The sequence below is a fragment of the Monodon monoceros genome, unplaced genomic scaffold (assembly GCF_005190385.1).
Source record: "Monodon monoceros isolate NGI ecotype Baffin Bay Population unplaced genomic scaffold, NGI_Narwhal_1 Super_Scaffold_8, whole genome shotgun sequence".
Lineage (NCBI taxonomy): Eukaryota > Metazoa > Chordata > Mammalia > Artiodactyla > Monodontidae > Monodon > Monodon monoceros.
Window position 1 is genome coordinate 15,627,904 of NW_021703785.1, and position 25,190 is coordinate 15,653,093.

The following is a 25,190-nucleotide window of genomic DNA, read 5'->3' on the forward strand; positions in this document are numbered from 1 at the left end:
TTTTTTTTTTGCGGTACGCGGGCCTCTCACTGTTGTGGCCTCTCCTGTTGCGGAGCACAGGCTCTGGACGCGCAGGCTCATCAGCCATGGCTCACGGGCCCAGCCGCTCCGCGGCATGTGGGATCTTCCCGGACCGGGGCACAGACCCGCGACCCCTGCATCGGCAGGCGGACTCTCAACCACTGCGCCACCAGGGAAGCCCCCATCTTCTCTTATTGAAAGTCGAGGAAGGAAATCCCCATCACCAAGCTGACCTGCAGGTCCAGTGCAGCCTCTAAGGGCTTGGGGATTTCCCCTCTTCCTTTTAAATGCCCTATATCAGTAGTTAGGCCTTAAACAGAGAGAAGAGGATGATGGAGTGAGGGAATAATAGAAAGGGGAGTGTCCCTAAATTAATCAAATAAAGGAATTAGGGAGGTCCATAATATATATTGGTCCCAAACTCCAGAAATAGCTGTGGGAAAGGGGAAACAAATAAAAGGGAAGGAACCAGTCCTCAGGATCATCACAGATGACTGATGATCACATACTCGGAGACGGAAGGGACCAAAACAGTCCTCCAGCCCAGCTCTTCCTTTTAACTGATGAGGAAGCCAAAAAGAAGTGTGCCTCGGCCGAGTCAGATGCCTGGTCGGTGCTGGTGCTGTGGTCAGAAAGAAGCCAGTGTACCTAACTTCAACCTCAACCTCCGCTCTTATGATTATGGGCAGGATCTTCTACTAGAAGCTCATCAATAGATTTTAGAGCATCCAGGGACACTCTGATGTATCCTCAAAATTTTATGTCTGTGTAGTCATATTTATTTTTCTAGGGAGAGCGAGCCTGCTTTCCAACAACTTCTGAAAGGGATCCATGATTCAAAACTAGTTAAACCCACTGGGTTAGGTTTATTGAAGAATAAGTCAAGTTCCAGGCTCTTAAAAATGCATTTGAAGATGTCGACAATTTTTGCTAAGAATCCAAGTGACAACTGTTTTTTGCTAAAAGTACACACGTTAATTTGGTTTACTTACACTCAGAACCATGACAAATCCCTCTTCAAACCACAGACTATTATTTTCAAATGGTCCCAAAAGCCTTAGGTCAGAAGATCTAATACATAGGTAAGATATCAACTTGCATTTTACTCGGTTAAAATTTAAATTTAAAACATTTGCCATTCTGAGAGTGAATTACTCTAATGTTTTGCTGAGCAGGATTTTTTGCCAGTTCTATTCTAGAGGACTGTCTCTTTTCGTTTTCCCCCCCTTTCTTTGCTAGTAACTGAAGTTTGCAATATTACTCTTGTCACTCCCACTAATGCAGAACTGCAGCTAACACACTGAAAGCACGTAACTGCTTCACCCAGTTTTTAATTAAAAGAGCCTTATGTGAGTTAAAGCGGCCCTTACCAGGGCTGATTCTCGGTCTCCACGCAGGGGCTGCTTTCTCAGGCACCAGGTGGGAGAGAAGAGTCTAAAGGCTGACTTCTGCCCATGTCAGGTGGTAATATACAAACGTATGAGGAGCCTGAAGCTGGCCTGTTGACTTGAATCATACAAAGCTTCTGAGACATACTGCGACTTTTATTTTGCACTCATTTAAAAAATTTGTTTAGTACCTTTGGAATGTGAATTTTGTAGGCTGTGTGTATCTGTATATGGACGTGGTGTGTGTGTGTGTGTGTGTGTGTGTGTGCGTGTGTCTGTGTGCCTGTGTGGAAAATAAAAGATGAATTGGGATTTCAAACTCAGATCACTCCACAGCTCTCTATAATAGAGTGTACAAGAAGTGTTTGCTTTAAAGCCAAAATCACTCCCCCATGATTACATTGACAGATTAATATAAGAAATTCAGTGAATTTCCCACGTTTCCTCACCCACACGGTGAACACGTTCTTATAAAGTACAAAGGAATGATGACATAGCTGGCTTTGTGAGCCACGTGGATTAGATGTACTCTTCTGAATTCTTTTTCCTAGGGGCAGGTTTGAAGGTGGGTAAGCTTCCAAAGAGAAGGAAAGGCAGATCAAGGCTCTGCGGAGGCTGCTGGCTGGCTTCCAAGAGGCATCAAAAGGTGGGATTATTTGGTTTAGTCCTTATCAAAGTGTGGCCCAGTCAGCAGCACTTGTGCCCTGTTAGAATCCCCACACCAGATAAAGTGAATTAGACATTCTGAGGGTGGCGCCCAGTGCCCTATGGTTCAAGAAGCCCTCCAGATGGTTCCAGTGCTCCCTAAGCCTTGAGATCCAGTGACCTAAATGAAATTACCACTGGCTCAGGTTCACCCCTCAGGTTCGCTGGCACAGAGGCTGGGCTTTATGGCACACCCAGTGGCAACTGGGCATCCTGGTGAGACTGGTCCGAACTATAACCACATGTATAAACCAAAATGGCAATTTTAAAATTAATAGTGGCAGTGGAGGTATTCCTCTCCAGAGCTAGTAAGTCTCACCTCCTCTGTTGAGAGTCCCCACTCTTTTTTTTTTTTTTTTTTTTGCAGTACGTGGGCCCCTCACTGTTGTGGCCTCTCCCATTGCAGAGCATAGGCTCAGCGAGCCCGCTCCGCGGCATGTGGGATCTTCCCTGACCGGGGCACGAACCCGTGTCCCCTGCATCGGCAGGCAGACTCTCAACCCCTGCGCCACTGGGGAAGCCTGAGTCCCCACTCTTTTGATCACAGAAGCTGAACAACTCATATCAGGACTCAGAATGCCATCTGGTGTGCAAAGAGTTAGAAAAAAACTAAGAAATATGCCTTATGGGACTTTTCATCCTTATTATTATTAGCAGGATGTTCACATCCCTCTAATTTAGCATCTACTCTGCCCAGACTCGCTTTCCTGAACTCTGTTTTTAAAACCTATTTCTGCTAATACTTTTTCCTATATTTCCTTAATTTTAATAATTAAGCTAGGTAGTTTTTCTAAATATAAGTACCTAAATCTCTGAAACAAGGAAATATTATTCTGTGTTGATTTATTAGTACAACACCTAGAAAGCTACTTTTTTTCCCCTTTTCTCCTAGTCATTATGGAAAAAGCATGTCTCAATGTTCCCCCAAGTAGTAACTACACAGAAAATGGGCTCATAAAGCCCAGGAGTCAAATACAGATAGAGTGAGCATATCATTTATTGCCTAAACTAGAACAATTTTGAAAGTGGATATTTATAATTATGCCAGGTCAACAGGGACTGTCCTGGGCTAATTGGGTATGTGGTCAGATTTAAACAAGGATCCTCGTTCAGCGTAGCCTCTGTTTCTTTCTCAGAGTCTCTTGTGAGTTTGTTGGGTAACAGCCAAAAGGATGCGGTAGACATTTTAAAACGATATTTCAACAACTATTCAATAATTCTTCTTATTATGTAGCATGTGACATCTAGAGTCCCTATGACATTTCAAAAGTAGTGCTAACTTTCTAATCCAGGCAAGCAGCTCTAGTTATTTATTAAAATTACCGGTGGAGCTTTTAAAAAAATGCCAGTGATCCTGCAGAATTCCGATTCAAGAGCCAGCGGTTGAAAAACACTCAGCACGTATCCCCTTGAAAGTAGTTCCAGAGTTTAACTCTACAGAGTGGCAAAAACGTTTAGCTTCTGCACAATTTCCCCTGCTTCTCTTCAGAAGAGGCAGCCATTCTGTCAATTACCCATGACAGTCATTCTCTTAAAAAATGAAGTCACTGATTTTTAAGTTCCCCTACAACCCTTTGTGCCATGCTTATTTGGTAGAAGCTGAGCGCTGAGAAAAATGGGAGATGATGTGACAGCTGCCTAAGGAGGATGTATTTGTAAGATGCCACCTAAGTGAGTACTGAGCCCTGTGAACAGTAGCACCACGGTGGTGAGTGTGAGAAAGCGCGGTGCAGAAGGAGAACTTTCCTAAGGGATCCCCTGAGAGCCCAAAGAGCCAGAGACCCCTGAGGGCAGAGCTTTGATGGAGAACCATTAACAAGATGGCTCCTCACCTTAGCTTTGGTGACATTAAGACCCAAATAATTAATAGCCTGACTCAGATAAGCCTCCAAGAAACTTAAAATTGGATGTGGAAGAGGATGACGGGGGGAAAAATGAAACAAATGAAAAAGAAGCACCCTATACAAATCAGTACTACTTAAGTGTTAAACTCTGTGGAGCAGACACTAACAGCAGTTGACAGGGTTTAGGACAGGGGAAACCGAGAGAAGTTTTAAAGGAGGGGCATGGATATGATATATTTTAAGCACAGTTAATTGTCTCCCAGTCTTGCAGCATAAATTTGAATCTCCATGGCATAAATACATCAACGCCACAGCACAGCACATGAGATGGTTCATAACCTGGGCCCAGACAATTTTTCAATAATTACACCTGTAGGCATTTTCTCCCTTTCCCCTCACCTGCCAACCCACCTATGCACTCTGTGGTTTAGTTAGACCATTTTTAAAAACAAGTCATGCACTTTTGTCGCACCATTTCTTTGCCCTCGCTGCACCCTCTGCTTGCAATGCACAAGCTGGCCTGAGTGCCTGGTCAATTTCCTTTCATATTTCAAGACCCAGTTCAAATACCACCTCCCTTGGAAAGCCTGCTTTGCCTTCATCTAGGTTAACATTAATCACTCCCACCTGTTTTGCCCTAGCATTTTTCAACAGATGTAGCTGGATTTTAGCAGGATTAAGGCGACGCTGTAGTTAACTATTTGTGTCTCTCTCCCCTAGACTGAGAGCTTGGTGTACAGGTGCTGTGTCTTATTCATGTTTTTATTCCTATTGCCTTGCTTGGTAGAACTCCACTCTAGATATTCATCAAATATTGTTGAATCAAAAAATGTTTTATATAATTCATGGTGTTTATGACATCTTTTATAAGAAATATAAACTTCAAAGAATTTCTAAAATTCATTAAAAGTTGTTCCCATAGCTTATATCACTTTCAGCCCAAAAGCCTGTGCACTGAAAGTACAGGATGAGGCAAAAATCTCCTTGAACCTATGTTGACTGTGGCACAGAATGCACGAGATTGTTCTTCTTTTTTAAAAAAGAACAATTATATGCTCTAAAGAAGAGCCCTTTAATTTCATATAATCATTATGCATTCTTTAGTTAAGAGTAACTTCTTATATTTTCATTTAAGTATGCCTTAATACACATCTTGAGAATATCCAGTAATACGGAATTTGTAAATAAATATTTACTTTTTTTTAAACTTTATTCTATAAATTTATTTATTTATTTATGGCTGCCTTGGGTCTCCGTTGCTGCGCGCAGGCTTTTTCTAGTTGCGGTGAGCAGGGGCTACTCTTTGTTGCAGTGCACGGGCTTCTCATTGCAGTGGCTTCTCTAGTACTTGGGCTCCTAATTAGACTTTTATGATTATTAATACTCTTTAAACAGATTAACAATAAAATGATTCAGAATTATATTTTCTCTCATATTACTACAGATTTTAAGTTCCTTTCTCACCTTTAAACTTGTTTTAAGAAGTACAATCCTGAAACTGCTCAGGGGGGGCAATTCGTAGTTCCTATTTATCACCAGGTTGCATTACATTGCATATTTTACTTACACACATTACTTTTATCCTGACATCCAAGAAAGGAAGGCACCTTGTAACTAATAAGACCAAGACTCAGAAATCTTAAGCAACTTGCCGAAGGGGATGTAGAGCAGGTTTATTTAAAATTTAACCTTATTGAAAGCCAGACATAAATGGCATATGGACAGAGAAACACAGGGAAAGAACATAAATAAAAGAGAAATCCAGAAAAGTGAAAAATGAGATGACTCCACGGATAAGATGTAATAATAAAACCTTCATGTTACATGAAATAAAGGTGGGCTGCTCTGAACGTCGATGGGTCAAAGCAATGAGGGGAAAAATGCCTGTTTACGATAATTACATTTTCCATTAGGTGAAATCAAACTAGCTGTTTGGGAACGAGATTTTCCTGACTGTTCTAAGTCCATTAAAGGGGACCCTGCATGATATAGTGGGATGCTTTCTCCAGGGCATCTCCATAATTAGCTTAGTAGTGAGCTCAACTTCGACGGTTCTTATAAGAACTTCACTGCAGACTGCTGATCAGACTGAGCATAGTGTTGTATAAGTAATTCTACAAGCATTCAAAGTGATATAACCCACCAGGTTTCAGTCTTATAATTCAGAAGACATCTTATCTAAGCTGAAAGGTTAAGGGGCCTGTGTGCAACATTTTGTAAATGTTATTTTTTGATCAAAAACCAAAATAAAAAGTGAGTTCATAGTTACCGCTGTGGATGGGATGTGGAGGCCAGTTATTCTATGTCTGTGATTGGCAGCAGACCTATCTTCTCTGGCTCTCCTCTGGGTGGGCCGCACAGCCTACCCATTAAAAACGTGGGCTTTGCTTCTGACAAACCTGGCCTGGCACCCTGGCTCCACCACTTCAGGGCAGTGTGACCTGGAGCTCTCTGAGGCTCACTTTCCTGCTCTGTAAAATGGGGACAATAATTTCACCTGTCTCTTAGGACTGTTTTGATGATTAAATAAAATAATGCAGAAGAACTTGCTGTTGTTAATATAGGTAGTTCATGTTACTGACATCCTCTTCTGAAGCTTACAGGCCCCTTGGGAGGTTTTGCTTGAGCAGATGTGAACATGGCATTGGCAGAGGACATACCTCGGGGTAGTGCTATTTTCTTGGAAAACCACCTGGTTTTAGCACAAGAACCTGTGAATGCTGGAGGCCACAGATTTCTAGACAACTAACAAGTGGCTGAGTTGGGGCTTTACTTTAGGTCTTTCTAGAACCAGATTTCGTGATCTTTTCCTCTATCATGCTCCCCACCTCTTTTAAATATTTTCGCCATTTTCCACAATGAATCATCCCTAAATGGGCTTTAGCTGATTATAAATTTAGAAAGAATTCTGCAAGTTTTTCTTTTTGGCTTAATTTTAACCCAGTTATCACAAAATGAAAGTTTTTTTAGATGTCTCATATCTACCAGATGGACAAGAGGAAGAATGATGTCTGCAGACATTTGATCGTCTTAGCACCTATTTGATTTTTTTTAATTAAAAAAAAACCCTTATGGTTTTAGTTTTAAGAAACTAAGTTATACAAACGTTAGCAAAATATTTACGTTTGGCATGTGCATTTAACCAGCAATTTCCCAGCTCCCAAAATATTTATTTTCAATATCCTGCTCGCTTTTTATGGCCTATCCGCTCTATTTGAAATCTGTTCAATTTATACAGCCAGTAAATTACTTTTCCAGAATTGCAGTAATTACAGTATTCTTCATATGCTCCTACTTATTTCTCAGAACTCTACTACAGGAAAACATTTGTGATGAAGTCCAGGTACGTTATGAGAGTTTAGGAAACAATAAAAATGTTTCCCCAACATTAAAAAATATTATTTGAGAATAAATCTGCTCAATGGCTGATCAGTCCTCATTGAAAGTATCAAGATCATAAAAGACAAGGAGAGTTGAGAAGCTGTCACACACTGGGAGAGAATGAGAAGAGAAGACATCTAAATGCATGTGGGACCCTGAATTAGATCCTGAAACACAAAAAAGGTAAACTAGTAGAATTAGAATGAGATCTGTAGTTCAGTTAATAATAGTATATCTATATATAGTATATCAATATACTATAAATAGTATGGTATAAATAGTATAAATATATAGTATATCAATATATCTATAATTATTTATCGATGTTAATTTCCTGGTTTTGACTGTTGTACTATATGGTTATGTATGTCTGTTGTTAACATTAGGATAAAATGAATAAGGGTATGTGCGAACTATACTATTTTTGCAACTTTTCTGTACGTCAAAAATTATTTCAAAATAAATGTTAAAAAATAATTCGATTTCAAGCAGATCAAAATTGGAGAATAACCATTTGTAAAGCCATTTCTTTATCATAGTCTCTAGTATACAAAACCCACTTGTCAAGCTTAATGCAATAGAAACATATTAAACCCCTGGTATGTAAGATCCTCTAATTTGGAATTTTATTCATTCAACTAAAGGCTTAGCTAAGAGTGTCTCTTTAAATGATCAACAAAAAGAGTTTGTATGTTCAGGAGAATGTTAAGATACTTAAATGAAATAAAGAAACACTCTAAGCAAAAATGACACGCTAAGTATGGCTCATTTCTTAAAGTATAAAAATATCAGATATAATATTACCTGACAGCCAATAAGCAGTCAGTAAAAAGTCAAGTCTAAATCTTAAATAAGTTCCCAAATGCCTTCTAGAAGGCGATAATATAATGCTGATGTCCTTTTCTCAGTTAGTATAGATTACTGCAACATTCCTGTATAAATGGACACAGTTAATCGGGAAGGATCACGGGCGCGTTCCTAAACCATCATAGCATCGCTCATGTTTCTCTGCCAGATTAAGAAGTTTCAGATAAAATAATTTGATTTTTATCTTATAATCAATTCGTCAAATGATCCTTAAACTTTATGACTTTGCATTTCCAAGCTGTTAATTTCTGCGTCTTAAAAAATGCCCGGATGCAGCTTTAAATTCAACTTTTCTTGTCTTACACGTTGAAGGTTAATTTAACAAGCTTGTGATGAACACTGGCAATCCGATGCCCAGTGATCACTGATGAAATGTATAGGAATCGATGGATGGCACAGCAGAAGTAAAGTGATTTTTAAAAAATACCCGAGGCCCTCAGGAGAAGTGGAGTTTAATATCTACCAATTCCACATGGAAATTAAATGTATCCTGAAATCAGCTTCTCCAAATCAAATTCAAAGGAAAACATAATAACTATTCAACACAATTCATCGTCAGGTTTTTTTCTTTTTTAATTTAATGTTGTATGGCCACTATTAAACTATTTGAAATGTTGACCTCAAAACCCAGGACTCCTATGTGGGTTAAGAAAAATAAACGGAAATGCTCCCAAAGAGACTGGAAGCCTACATGTAGCCATGGGCTCAACCTTTGATCAGAGCCACATGCTGCAACCTCCAATTATTGTCCTCAGACGCGACCTTTACTCTCACTTTATTCTGGCGGCTTTCCAAAGAGGGACAGGTGGTTTTAGGGCATTTTCTTGGGTTACAAATCAAATAATATTTCATGGTTTTCACCTTTAATGGGCTAAGCAGAAGGCATTTGACAAAATTCCTTATAGGGGTTTGGAGAAATAATTTATACTCTAGGGCATTCTTAAATCAGTAACTTGGCACTATGAGATTCAAAAAAAAAAAAAAATCTCACTGCTCCTTCCAATGTTGCATTGCAAAAGCTGCATTGTGTGTGTTTGCCTTGCTCCTAGGGGGGACTCCATGTTCAGAAACTAATGAATAGATTACATTGGTCCTTACAAGTTGAGTTTTCATTGGTGACAGCTGTGCCATATGGTATGCAATGAAGGGGCTGCTTTCTAATACATGGCATTCTTGCCAGCGAAGGAAATGAATGCCCTAGAGGCACGTTTTTGTTTTTATAAAATTAACAAATTCCATGCCTCAATATGAAATTCAGAACTTGGCATTGGCCAGAAATGAACAAAGTAACCCTAGATTTCATGCATTGAGGATGGCAAAAGTCAAAGCCAATAGAAAATACTTTCCTCTTGGATTGACTGCAATGATAAAATCTCAATATATATGATAAATATGACCATCAAGGGGTTCCTGAATTGTGAGAAAATATATCTTGAGGAGCAATCAATGCATGTTTCCATTGACTCATCCCGCTAAGCATTCACATATTTACACAGTTGACATTCTAACTACACTTGATTAAAGAGGTTGGGGAGTACAGATAAAGGCTCATTCTGAGAATTCACATTGACGAGCAGGCTGTTAAATGTTTAACATTTAGGGGTAGAGATAGTATAATTCCACAGGGGGAGAACATGCAGGCACCTGTGTGGTACCCACAAGAAGGGATTCAGGACACAATCTGACAGAGTTGATTAGGGAAGTTGGCTACGGAATCATTTGGAGTGGAAACCCTCCAAAGGTTCTTGGCATCCCTGTCTCCTGTTCTAGGAACATAAAACACTACTATTTTCAGCATTCAATTGGACATTCCTATTTTGGGGACCACTGTTTCTCAAGTCCAACATGCACTAAATAGATGGGAAAAATCCATGTTTGCCATGTCCTGAGCTAGCTTTTCTATTGGCTGACAGCACCCTCCTTCTTTCACATGTTTATCTTAGATCTGATGTGTTTCTTTCTTTACCCTCTACATTTAGTTGCCTATATTTAGCCATGAAGTCCTATAAATTTTTACTTTCACCTCTATCATTAGTGCTGTCTTCTTTTCTCCTTCCATGCCACGCTTAGGTGACAGTCTCACTACCAGTGGTCTTATCCATCCTTTATTTGATGCCAGATTATTGCTTAGATCCTGCCATTCTTTGGATAAAAATGCCCTGTGACTTGTCATTGCCTACAAGACAAAAGAAAGTCAAGTATTTGGCCTGAATTTCAAAGCTTCAACGATTCAGTCCTGACCAATCCTACCTTCCAGTACACACCAGCAAGCATGTCTATTTCAGCTTGCCTGGTTTCCTCACAAGCAGTTAAGCACATCATGCTTATTCTTACCTTTGCACCACTGTTTTTTCATCTTAGTGTCACCAAGTGCTTATTCACCTGAGCAACAGCAAGGTCCTCTCTACTGGGATGGATTCTGCCTCCCAGGAGCTAAGGCAAACCCAGAAACAGGCATAAAAAGAAGCTTTTGTGATGAGGTGCACTTTCTCTAATCTTGTCCCTTCAATTCTTCCTGATTAACTATCCTCTTACCATTTTTCCTGTGGTTTTCAGCCTGCCCTTGTTACCTCTTTTGTATGCATGATTTTAGTACCCTGATCTTCCACTGTCTCCTTGCCTACTCTGTTGCTTTCTATTCCCTACTTTCTATTTTCTGCTCATACCTTCATAGGTTATTTACCTGAACAGAAACCCACATGGCTTCTCCTTCAGTGCCACCTTTGTGGACATGTCTTATCCTTCAGATGTATGTATATACGTTATCTAGTTTAATCCTCACAAAGCTAAGAGGTGGGTTCTATTATCTCCAGTTTATTGATGAGAAAACACCTGAGATTTATGAAGGTTAAATAATGTTCGCCAAGCCACACACAATAATATATGGTGGAGTCAGGATTCAAATTCATGCAGTGATTCAAGGACTATTGCTTGCAACTATGTGGTCTTCACTTAACCAAACTCCCACTTTGAAAGCACACTTTTCATCTCTTTGGAAAATTATAATTTCTCAGGATTGGGTAGTACAGTTTTTATTTCCTTTGTGTCCACCATATGCCCAGTCTTGATCTAAGCACAAAAAAGGCATCTAATAAACACCTTTTTGAAGAGAACTGGGCATATTCAGATGCTGAGCCACGTGATGGAAATTATAGGTGTTTTAATGGTCTAAACCTGCACTGTCCAATAGAGTAAGCCCTAACCACTTAGAGAGATTAAAATAAATTAAAATAATGAAACGAGAAATTTAGCTCCTCAGACATATTAGTCACATTTTAAGGGCTCAAAAGCGACATGTGCCTAAATTTAAATTAATCAAAATAAAATAAAATAAAAATTCAGTTGATCAGTCTCATTAGACATATTTAAAGTACTCAACAGCTACATGTGGCTAGTGATACTGTGCTGGACAGCTCAGACCTAGATTATTTCCACTGATGCAAAAAATCCTATTGGACAGCGCCGGCAAGAGTAAATACTCAATTTCTCCCAATATACCCATCAATCCATATAGCCAGAGACTAAGAGTTACTTCCTAAACACTTAGTAAAACCTGGGCTCTGAAGCCAAATCCTGGCATTGCATGTTGGATGACCTTGGACAGGTCACTTATCTGTACAATGGAAATCATAATATTGACCACTTAATAGGGTTGTGGTGAGGATGAAAAGTGTAAAAAGATTACAATATTGCCTGATAGAAAGTAAATGTCCAATACATGTTAGCTATTGTTATACGCATGTCATGTTCTCCAAATGGAACCCAGAACCACCCAAAAAGGGGAATAAAGTTTCCTACAGCTCTCTCATAGTTTTAGAATTTGGATACTATAACTGCAGGTAAATAGCAAGACACACTTGAACATTCATTCTCTCATGGACAACCTTGAGGAGTATAGATTTGGATCTTCAACCAATAAATGGTAGTATTAGGCATATATTAAATCGGGTCACCATGAACTTGCCAAATATTTTATATTCAGACACAGCAATTCAACAGAAAATACTACAAGGCTGATGAATGAAGGGATGTATGCATATATATTTCACTTTGCGGAGTTACCTTCTAGAAGTCAGCTCCTAGCACGATCCACACCTTAAAAGTGCACTGTGCACTGTATTTGTAGAATTATTCCTGCCTAACACTCTTAGGACTATCGGTGATTTCAGTTTTCCCATCTGGTTGGGTGTCACACATAGATTTTGGACTACGGAATACATTGCTATGACTATGTTAACACAGAAGAATTTGGAGCACTAAACTATGTTAAAGATAAAGAACTAATCTAAAAAAAGTCTAGGACGTTGAATTTAGAAAATCAGGAGACCTATCCGTAAGTAATAAGATCAAGGGCTCCAAACTGCCCTCCCCAGCTGATTGTCATGGATTCTGAGAATACTCTCCTTCTTGAAGTCAACAAACTCTTTTGCATAAGAATGGTTCTGCTTCCTCTGGGAGACCTGACTTTTTCAAGCTGGGATGACGCTACCGGAGATAGATGTAGGGCCGAGGTAAGACAGGAGTCACTTTCTGATTCAGTCAATCTCAAGACCACATCAGCTCTGGCAACCCAAGAGTACTTCCAAAACTCTCTCACATCTACTAGCTTATTTATTCCATCTGATATTATTTTTAGGCCTCTCATTAAATCAGTTAATTTCCTGAGCATTGAGATTTTAGTGGTGAATACTGACCTTTTTTTTTTTTTTTGACATTTAATTATCAGTGTTATCTTTCTAGAAGATCCCTGCACCTTAAAGAATAAAAATGTGATACTTATAGATATATCTCTTCTTGGGGTAATGTCATATATTCAATGACTTATTTTTCATTTCTCTTTCTAATTTTCACTTCTTCAGAGTCATAATAAAGGAAATTCTTAATGTATCAAATTATTTAAATCCATGCAAAGAAAAAAATCGAGGACATATCTTTTTTTTTATGTGGGATTTATATATAAGCTGTTATTTGAAGGACAAGGCATATTTCATGCTCTATTTTAATTTAAATTCTCTCCTGGCTATCTTCCCAAACATCTGTAGACACAATTTTTTTTTTTTTTTTTTTTGCTGTATGCGGGCCTTTCACTGTTGTGGCCTCTCCCGTTGCGGAGCACAGGCTCCGGACGCGCAGGCTCAGGGGCCATGGCTCACGGGCCCAGCCGCTCCGCGGCATGTGGGATCCTCCCGGACCGGGGCACAAACCCGTGTCCCCTGCATCGGCAGGTGGACTCTCAACCACTGCGCCGCCAGGGAAGCCCGACACAATATTTTTAAGTGACTTACAAGTTCACAGTTTTCACAGACCATGAAGGTTCTCAAAAGTTTAAATTACTCCCAAGGACACTTATACCCATTTCCCTTTTAGAGTGACCAATGAAAACCTGTTTTTAACCATCAGAATAATTCACAGGCCCGTCTCTTCTAATCTGGCTTCTCCCCTGGTTCCTTGGAGGTTGCTCATAATAAACAATCCACAAAGAAAAGAAGATGAAAAGAATAAGATTCGAAAAGGCTTTTTTAGTGTTAAAGAAAGTCTGAGGAAAATCAAAACTAATTTCAAAAGTGACTCAAACATTAAGACATGATCAGCAGTTCTACTCTTCAGATAATCATGAATTAAAGGAACTTTTAGAGCAATTGGAGGATCTATTGATTCGTCTATCTAACATACTTCTATTTAAGATTTAGTTATATCTATGTTAATGTAAATGTTATGTTTTTGAGAAATGAAGTCCAAGTACCCTCATTTAACACTACTGTTATTAAGATGTTTTAATAAAGTACAGCAACATTATACAAGGATTTCTTATTTGGGTTAAAATAAAGATTTTCATCTCAGCTACTAATCAGGACTTTTAGAGTGATCTAAATACTTCAGGAGGTAACTTCCCCCACCCCTTTATTCTATTAAATAGGTCACCACATGAAGGACTTTTAGGTCGCAGTGGCCTTGGGACGTGTTATACGTTTGCTATTTGTAAACAGTCACGCGTTTCAGTGTTTTCTTTACCAATCCACTAACCTCACCCTATCTATCTCTCTTATTTTCTAGCTTCTACAGCATAACGCTTTCTTCTACCTCATGTTTCTCTCATCTCCTGAAATCAGAATTGCTAAGCATGTCACCGGGCTAATGGTAGTGTCTGATTTTTGCCTGCGTTTCTGGGATCTATTTAACTTGGAATCTGCTGAATCCCATTCTAAAGAATCATCAGATATTTTCTCTTGGCACGCCAAAAGCCAGACATCTTGTGTTATAGTTTGAACTTGAAAACGTGACAGTGAAAACGATCATGTTACTAAAATCAAATGTTGATTATTAAACACAAGTACTTTTTGAAATGATTATCAAGTTAAACCATTTACCTATAGGAAACCCTGAAATTAAAGTGTAAATTAAAAGCAAAAGGTAAAATCCCAAACACAAAGGCAATTCTCTAGCCACTTTGAATAATTCTGATGTGCTCTGCTTTCTCCTGGTAAACGAAATCCTTCTGTAACTGGTTCTCATAGAAATTGGAGAGCATGATAAGGCAGGAGAGGTATTTCAGTGAAATCCCCATTATAAATGGAACATTTTATATCCTAAAGAATTTTATACTCGCAAAAATAGGTATGCCATGTTACAGACCATTGGTTGGTGTCATATTATATTGTACCATGAATTCCAACTTGAAACTCTAATTTAGAATGTCATTTATAGTCATCAGTAAGTAGAAAATGGAATAGCTATAATTATAAATTGTATAGAAGTTGAGTATGTGGGAACTGGAAGAGATGGATGAACAGGAGTTGGCACTGGGGATCAGGGAAACACATACTGCATACCTTAGAAGGGCTGCTTGTCTATTACACCAAGGAATTTTAGGTTCCATGTGCTTTGCCTGCTTTGATCCATGGGAAAATCTGCTTGATTCAGAATGGAAATTCAAGTCCCATGAATCCCTTGAGTGGCTGATCAGTATTAGTAAGTGTTCAGAGGTCAGGAAATGCCTCCCTCTGTGTTTGCTGAATCGCCCCATACATTATACCACCCTTAAGACTTTAACCCTCTTGTGTCATAGAGAAATATTTTCACATATGCAGAGTTCAGAAGTAAAGCGCTTTCTAAACGTAGGAAACTGATAACAAATGCTGCTCGTGAAAGGCTGCTGGGTACCAGCCAACTGTTTTCTTTCTTTCTGATTTTTCTCAGTGAGTAGTTAGCACTGCTTATGCATTCTGCCAGCATTACAGAGAGGACACAGCGTATGATAAATGTCCATGAGAAATGAGGAATATTGAATCAATGACTGTAAAAGGAAGGCAGAGGTTTGAGAGGGGTTAGATTTCAACTGATAGAAAATAAAGTGTTTCTGTTGTTTTTTTTTAAATCTTTCTTGGTGCTTCTAGGAACGCACAAGGGCAAAAGTAAGTTCTATAGCTAACAGTGAGATCAGATTCTACCATAATTGCTTTGGCTATATTGTTCCTCAATTTAAGAGTTGAGTTTCTGGCCTGTATTATTGAATAGGCTCTTGTCTTCTCTATACAAAGTAGAGATGAAGAAGCCTTGAGAGCCTGCTGCTAGCTACAGTTCTTGAAATAATTTTCTATGTTTAGGGTCTAGAGGTTTTTGAAACATGGCATTTCAGGATATATCAGCCACAGTCATATCACATTTACTACGGAATTCTTTATAACTAAAACATGTATCAGATTTATAGGATTTCATGCTTAAGAAAGTCTTTGAAAGGAGTATCTTATACAAACGCTTGAAATATCTCCTTGTGTTTATTTTATATCCTTCTGAAATGCAACATCTCACAGTCCTGTACATTTTATAAAGAGATAACCCAAGTTTACTTATAAGAAACGATACGTGTTTATCTAGCAACATTTCCCCCAGATAGAAAGTTGTGAATGCACTAAATACCCTGAGGATAAAACAACTCTTACAGGTCCTAAGAAAGTCATCCGTGTCCCCAAACAGCCATTTATAATATGACACGAGTCCTTTGACTGACCTAACACAGCTTCCTTGCGGCTGGCTCTAATTTACAACTTGATAGCAGCTGTCACAATGAAAGAGCCAGGCACATTATCTGATTTGTTTCTGCCATCCCTGCACTCATAGAGTCCGTTAACAACAGGGATATGCACTTTTTAAATGACTGAATTAGTCATACTTCCATTAAAAGAGTAGACTTACAAAGTAGAACAGAACAGCCTCTTCCTGCATTCCTGTCCATTCCTCTGCCTACTTGTTTCCATTTATTCCATTCAAAGAACATATATTGAGCCCTGTTTTCAGCAGGCAGGGCCTTATCTTCTCTACTCCAATGCTTACACCAGAGCAAGATCCATGCTAGACACTCAGCAAACATGTGCTGTATATATGAATAAACGAGAGGATGAATGAACAGTACCCACTGCATTGTCTCTTGGCCTGGCACAGATGTGGTACTTACACTGGGTTTTCTGTTTGTGTTCTCGTGCCAGTTTTCTGTCTTGAGACTTTAGTAATTGATTGGTTTGAAAGGAGGAAGAAAGCCCAGAAAGTTTGATATCACTGGTTTGTCTGATCTACGAGTGCCCAAGGCCTAAAGGCTTAAATTAAAAATACTGCTCTTCTGTCTCTCCCTCATTAGAGGGTACCAACAGACCAGAGAACTCAACCTTTTCTGGACAAAAAGGAACACACATTTTTCCAAATCTTATCATTTCAAGTCAGTTGCAGTGGTGGTGGTGAGAGTTGATCATAAAACGTGTCAAAAATAAACCAAGTATTTAAGAACCGCTGATAGATCGCGCTAGACCTATTGAAATCGTCACGGGGACTTGCTAATACTTGGGGCCTATAATGTCACCATTATATATATTACGGCTGCTCAACATCAACTATGTTTGACAATGATAATTCAATACTTATTCAATAGAATAAGTATTTTATTCTATAGTTAGCAAGGTAGGGCTTCCCTGACCCCCCGGATGAGGTTAAGTTCCCCCACTGAGGAGAAACTTAGCATCCCGTGCTTCTATTTTCATAACACTTTATCACAGTTGATAATTAATTAATTTAACTACATCAAATTCCCTGAGGGCAAAAAAATGTACGTGTCTAGCTTACTCAATATAATGAGTTGAATTAATATGTTAGGAGTATAAGCGTTCACTAACTGGGATAACCTGAAAACTTAAGCTCCCATGTTGGGAAAAAACACGTTAAGGTCTCACTTTTACATGGAACTATAGAGATCATTTTGCCTTTTACTTACAGTAATAAGTATCCGACAGCACTTCAGTAATAAAAAAATTACAGAACAACACAGAATGCATCTTTAGTCTCACCAACATTTGCTTCCTAATACTGAAAAACCATTTTTTTTTCCTTTCTAATTCTCAGTCCATTCTATTCTCTAGTTACAGAAGGTACCAGATGTTAGGAGGAGGCTCTCCCACATATCCTAGATTTTTAAGTAGAAGCAAGATTTATTATAGCCATACAAATGTAACTTCAGCCTTAACTTTTGTGCTCACAAGCTAGGTGTAATCAGCAACGTGGTCCCTTGTCCAATGGAACAACTCTTATCTGTGGAATGCTGGTATCAATGCCAAACACTCAAAAGAACCACAGGACATTACCGAAACGACCGCGTTCTGCCCACAAACCGTTTTCCCTCAGACTATGAAAACATATCCCAAGTAGAACTCCTGATTTATTTTTCCCCTAGGATTAAAAAAAAACAAAAAAGAAAAAAAAAAAAAAACTACAGGACCTCAGAACTGAATGGAATACCACTGGGGTTTTTACTTGAACACTTAAAACATTTCATTTTATCAGTGGAGTGCCCTTCTTTTGACATGATGCAGACACCAACTGAATTCTAAATCGTTACAAATCGCTTTCAATTAATTCATAATTAAAGATGATGAGAATGTGCCACCAGTTCGATCTTTGTTTTTATTGATGGTTGCTTGAATGTCACTGTTAACATTTTAGATGACCATGTATTAAAAATGTATAAACTAGGACATTAACGTAGCAGACAGAGACAGCACGTGCAACTGACAGCAGTAGGAGTAAAGGGTTTGATGACAAGATGCCGGGAGCCCAAGAGTGATGGGATGCAGGTGCTAATCAGAGAGAGGGCTATTATATATAATTTTTGTTGAATTACTGATTTGCTCACTGATCTTTTGCTGTTGCATTCATGAACACTGTCATCTTGGATGTATCTGTGTAGGAAATGGACTAGGCACATTTGACTAATTCATGTAATAAATTCGTGAACTAACACTTCACATCCGGACAAGTATTAGTAAGAACATATTTTGCCCTATAAGTCTAGGTGGGTGGTCAATTCTCAATGCCACAGGAAAACCCTAAGAAAGAAAATTGGAAGAATTTTCTTAGAGATCTCTAGGACAAATAAAAAATGAGATAGGGGAGCAAGAGGTATGAAATATATTAGGACGGTAGGACTACCATGAGGTTCCCTTCCAACGTATGGTACAACATCAGGTACTCCAACATAGGCTGGGTTCAAATTTTAGGTTTTTAAATGAAATGATTTTCCAGACATTCAATTTCACATCAAACTGGCATCTAGGAAACCCAGTTGATTGAAGTATAAGGATTTGTTTCACGTCAAATACCCAGCCAGGACTGAGAAAAAAAAGCCAATTAAGAAGTCACTGTTGCTCTTACAAGTTAAAAAGCCCATATTCTCATTTTTAATCATGTCCTGCTCTACTTAACAAAATCCACATGCCTACTTTCATCAATAAATTGCAAGCTGACCAAAACAGTTTAACTGTGTTATGAATTATGGCAGTTTCAACCAAACCGTATGAATAATCTTTATGATTCAAGAGTGGTGATGCTATGAGGTTTTATCTGTTTTTCTAAATAGGTAAATCTTTTTAGATTTCTTGATGAGAGTACTTTTTTGGGTAACCTTAAGTTTTTTTTTTATTTATAGTTTGCATTTAATTTACAGATTTGTTTTAATTTTACCACTCTCAATGATTTATAAAATTGTTTTAGTTTAGGCTTTACATATGCAAGTGACAATATGATTATACCAATATAATACATTTGAATTACTTTTTCCTTTTGAATTGAGTAGACTAATGAAGGATGAGAGTATTTTTTAATTAGCATTATTTAGGTAGCGTCTTTGCCAAAATTCATGTAAATTTATATTTTAGAAGATCAAGCTTACTTTTTAAAAAATATTCATACTTCTCTCCAAAATCTTAGCAAAGAACAAAAATCGTAGCAAAGGATCATATCATTTTTGAGTTAGAAAGGTACCTTAATGATTAACTTTTAAAAAACTCCTTCATTTCTCAAATGAGGTAACCCAAGATCATACAAAAGGATTTTGTCCTTCCACTGAAGGGAGAGAGAAGAAATACATCAGTTTATTCTCTCTGTAATGAATTCTGAGATTTTGTTGGATGACTTCCATTTGGATCTACCCACTCTAAAATCTTTTTTCTAAAACTTCAAAACGGTTTTCTCTGGGCTTCCTGAGCATAATAGTGTGTCAGGTAATGGCTTTTGACGCCAAGGCTGAATGCGCATTTTTGCACGGTGGGCTAAGGTTTCTTTGCATTCCGATGCATCTTTTTCCTTTCTTACCCAAATCTTAGATGTCAGAAGACTTTACTCAAGCCTTCTGGTTTAGAGGTTTGCATAAATAACTTAGTCCCTCCGAGGCTGATGAGTGCCACTGTTACTGGCACCACTCTGCTTGTCACTATGCAATCCCAGTAAAAGCAACTGAAAGTACTTTTATTTGAAGGCCATTTGACAGAGGAGGAGAAAACACATTTACTCTTTCAAGGTCTGTGTATTTTCCTGGGAGAAGCCTACCTAGGAAATTTGTCCTTTCATCCTCGGATAGCTATTTGGGAAATATCTTTTGGCAGTGCAGACTCATGAGTGGTTTCTGCCACTCCAGACCACAGTGGTGATTCACAGAACTTCCCTGTATCTCCCCACCTCCCTCCTTCCTCCCTTCTAAAGACAGGAAGGCTGTTTCATGCTGCTGTGTTGACAACATTCTTCTCTAGAGACTGAGGAAGAAAATCTGCATATTTTAGCAAAAATATTGAGTTATTTTCATCATAGATGTTTAAGGAAGGAATTGTTTACTAATATCTGTGACTATGTTGAGATACTACAAATAAGAAAGAGACAGTACTGTGGGCTTTTTCTTAAAACAAGATTCTTTTCTAACATGTCCCTTACTCACAGGAGCTCCCAGAAATTCAACAAGATTACTTTTATCTTCATCAGAGAGATCAGCTAATTCAGTACAGCTGGCTCGTACAATCTGTAACAGGACTGTCCTTCACAATAGACCAGGAAGTCTTACTTTTCAGGTTTACAAAAAATAAAGAAAAATGCAATATATTTATAATTTGCTAAACGCTGTGTGTGTGCGCGCGCGCCTGTGTTTGTTTTAATCCTCCTAGTCTCTACAAGTCATCACCAGTTTGGACCTGCCCATCAGGTACCACGGACGCCTGCTGTTCCCACACCCCTCTCCTTGGATCCGCTGAGCCGCTCCTTACCTATAAACAGATTCCACTCGGTGTCGAGATCAGCCTGATTTGCCAGGCAGCCCTTCATGACATTGAGGCAGTAGTTGTTGCATGGTCTCACCGTGGGGAGTCCCCGACAGTAAGGGCAGTACAGCATCTTCATGAGCGCACGGATGCAGCCTGGGGTCGGGCTCACCTGGAGATTGATTGAAAAGAAAAAGAAAATCAGAAATAAGAAGGATGGAAGGAGACAAAAAGAAGTGACTCATTTCCTCCTTGAAAAAAAAAAAAGGTGAAATGGCTCTGAGAAAGCTCCAGCAGTAGGGCAGCGGGCTAAAGGAACCATCAGAATCTTACCACACTGTAGTACTTGACCTTAAAGTCAGTCAGTTCCTTGTCAATACTTCTGTTTGGCATAGTAGTAATCATTTTTCTTGAATTGTCCTTGTCAACATTTTGACATCTATGTCATTGCAATTTAGCCCTAAAACCTAGACACTGTTTCAATGAAATAGAACATGCAATGAGATAATGCATGTGAAAGCAATTTCCAAAGTTAAAACCCCATAAAAATGAAGGTATTATTAAAGTTTAATGTGACACCTTTAGAAAATTTTCCAACTGGTTATTTGACCCTGTTTCTAAAGGAGGTTTGCAGAAACACTTCCTTTGTACATAACTTTTTTAAAAGGATCAATATCAGCTTGTCTGGGATTTCTGAGATCCAGGCCTGCTTAGAAGCAATGGAACTGTCAAGGCACCCTCTTCAGGAATCTGAAGCTTTGCAGTTCTGGGAACTTTGGAAGATGGATCCAATGTTGAATGTGAAGAGAAATGGTTGCAGTAATTCAGAGGAGCTACTAATCAACCCCTAATCAAGTGCTATTTACCTTGAATACGATAAGCAGTGAATACTCCTAGGTTAATCAATTCTAAACCAATCAGGTCTTTTTTAGACTCACTGAAAATTCCAATATGACTTTAAGAGGAAAGAATATTTAAAATGGTGTGGACCAAAATCAGAAAAAAATACAGAAAGCTCTTTTTCATGACTGGATATAAACATTAGTGAGGTATTTTTTTGGTTGGTTCCATATAATGTTGATCTTTAAGTTAAGTAGCTACATGTTTCTGTTCTTGTGCTCTCCATCTGAAGGCAAGCCTAACTTGTATCATTTGGATCTCCTGGAGAGTTAGAGTCTTATCGGACAGATCTGGGCCCCCAGGTGACAATATATGCCCGGAACATTCAGATACTGACAAAGCATAACACCAATGTAAAGGTGGGGCAGGAAAAGGTATTTCCATATAAATGGATACTTTCCACTACCAAAGCTAATCTCCAGCATTTTATCCTTTACCTAGAAACCACATTTGAGGTTTCTAATGCAAGGCTTTGGTTTCTGTAACATTTTCTTAATTGCTGTATACTGTAAAAAATTAATGAATGAAACCCTCAATTAAATAGAGTTGGGAGACCAGAAGGGGGAGCTCTCAAGCCCTGCAAGGAGAGCAGAGCCCAATGGCAAGAAGAAAGACTCCTTTCCTGGCAAGGACTCAGCCAATGAAAAGCCATGGACTCTTTGTTTATCACAGCCCTCCCAACTTTCTTTTCCCTCTAAAGAAGTGCTCTCTTTCCTTTGCTAAATTGCAATTCTCTGTTGGTCCTGAATAAACCATCTTTGCTGCAGAAATATTTGGCAGTCTATTTGTTTGAGGTCAAGAATACTGACAAAGTCCCTAGTTTATTATTTCAGGAAATGAAGCAATCTATCAATCTGTCTATCTATCTATCTGGGCGCCGAAATCTCTGGTTGTCCTTTTGATGTTTTTCCTTTTTTGCATTTTCTTTCCAAAATTTTATGAAAATTTTCAAACATACAGACAAATTGAAAGATTTTTATAGTGAACACCCATATCCCCACTCCTAGATTCTACATTTAACGTTTTCTTACACCGATTTTTCACACATCTATCTATCCTTCTCACCCATCCATTAATCCACCTTATTTGTAATACATTTCAAAATAACATATTAACCTTTTGATTTTTATTTTTCCTGGTAATTTAATGTTGGCTTTAATAAAACGAATTAACCCGATCAACAATAAAAAGTTAGCACATTAAGTAGTCCAAATCAAATAAAGTAAAATATAACTAGCCTTTCTTTTGTTTTTAATTTTTAAAAAACTTATTTATTTTTGCCTGCATTAGGTCTTCGTTGCTGTGCGCGGACTTTCTCCAGTTGCATCGAGTGGGGGCTACTCTTCATTGCAGTGGCTTCTCCTTGTTGCAGAGCACAGGCTCTAGGCGCGTGGGCTTCAGTGGTTGTGGCACGCGGGCTCAGTAGTTGTGGCTTGCGGGCTCTAGAGCGCAGGCTCAGTAGTTGTGGCGCATAGGCTTAGTTGCTCCGCGGCATGTGGGATCCTCCCGGACCAGGGCTCGAACCTGTGTCCCCTGCATTAGCAGGCGGATTCTTAACCACGGCGCCACCAGGGAAGTCCATAGTTAGCCTTTCTTTATAAAACTATTTAAAGAATGTATTAGTATCCACTAATTCTAAGACATAGTTTCCAACAACAAAACAAAAACGAAAAACTGAGAACAAAAGAGAGGAGTCTGGTGACTTTTCTTTTGAGCATACATCTGTGCCACCATGTCTATTTATCTAATAGATATAGGATATCTAATATCTATAGGATATTTTGTTGAAAATGCCAAATTTTATCCACAATTGGGCAGAATTTTTTTTAAATTTATTTTATCTACATGTATCCCGTACCATTCAGAGAACAGAGAGGATAACTCTGTCTGTGGAATTCCGAATTCTTATACATTTTATTATTTGGTATATGGTTGTAGTCCTACAAACCACTGTCCGTAGGGTTTTGATTTTCACAGCCTTGCAATTCCTCTCCTGACCTTGATGTCTCTCTCCAGAGACCTATCCTATTTTCACCCAAGCCGGCTAAGCTATTTCTTCCTTTGACTCTGTTGGATTTTTTTGTTTTCTCACCATTGGTATTATATGATGCTTTGCTTCTTCTCACTAAACGTGCCAGTATAAAACCTAGGGTATCTGTCAATATTGGGGATGCAGATTTGAGATCTCTTGGCGAGTGTGGACTCTTTTATCATCATTATAACCTGTACCACTTTGCATAACATGCATGTATTATAGGGTATTATGATATATAGGCACTCAATCAACGCTTTTTCAGTTGAACTCTGTAGTGTGTTTCTTGATTCCTTGGTCACGCTGATACTCAAAGAAAAAAGGCACAAGATGGTTTTATACATCTTAGCGTTCAATTGTTGCTTTTAAATTCTGTTTTCAAAGGTTATTGATTGCACTAATTCCAAAGCTTTGCTGTGTGTGTGTGTGTGTGTGTGTGTGTGTGTGTGTTGGAACTAGTACAATTTTCTCAGTCTGACGTTTCAGAAGAGTCTCCAACTCAGGGTAGCAACAAATAGTGAAAATTGAACAGCCTTAATAACCTAAAAGAACAGTGTTGTTCAAGTTAAACATGGCTCTCTCGGTACTTTGGGAAATGATATCCTTCTTGGTCAAATAAAGGGCATTTTAAGAAGAAGAAAACCGAGCGGAGGAGCAAAGTTGAAGCTTTTATGTTCACAGACCATATTTTTCGACACAACTGCATGCCTGAACTGAAATAAAAAATCACCACTTCAAACTGAAGACTTTTAGAAGTAAGCCTCTGAAAAGAAGGTTGTTTTAAATGCCAATTGTATGAAGGGCTGGTTCTATTTTTAAATGTTTAATAGTGTTTAATAATTGTGCTACAGCTACTCTTAAAAAATCTTTTAATATTGAAATCAATATAGACTCATAAGAAGCTGCAAAACCAGTGGAGTCCTGGGTACCCTTCACTCACCTTCCCTCAATGGAAACATCTCATGTAGCTGTAGGACAATATCAAAATGAGGAAATTAAGGTTGATACATTGCTGTCACTGAGTTTATAGACCTATTCAGTTTTCATGATTTTTTCAACCTGCATTCATTTGTGTGTGTGTGTGTGTGTGTGTGTAGACACTTCTATGCAATTTAATCCTATGTATAGATTTGTGTAACCACACCACAATCGACTTACAGAACTTTTCCATCACCGCAGAAGAACGCTCTTGTGTTTCCTCCACCCCACCCCTTGTCCCTATCACCAGGCAAACACTAATCTATCTGTCATCTCTATAATTTTATCATTTTAGGAATCATATATCAATACTTTGTATGTGGGCTGGCCGAAACGTTCGTTCGGGTTTTTCCATACCATCTTACGGAAAAACCCAAATGAACTTTTTGGCCAACCCAGTAACATTTTGAGCTTCATTTTTTTTAAACTGAGCATAATACCTTGGAGGTCCATTCAAGTTGTTGCATGTATTCACTCCTTTTTATTGCTGAGTAAGTATTCTATTGTTTGG

General features: G+C 38.6%; 1 protein-coding gene across 1 annotated transcript in view; it reads right to left on the reverse strand.

Annotated features, from left to right (window-relative positions):
• GPC6 (glypican 6) overlaps positions 1-25,190 on the reverse strand; it is a 1,074,747-nt gene that overhangs the window by 319,107 nt on the left and 730,450 nt on the right. The window contains exon 4 of the mRNA XM_029210314.1: positions 20,776-20,941. Within this exon, the coding sequence (XP_029066147.1) occupies positions 20,776-20,941 (166 nt within the window). The remainder of the gene's footprint in view (positions 1-20,775; positions 20,942-25,190) is intronic.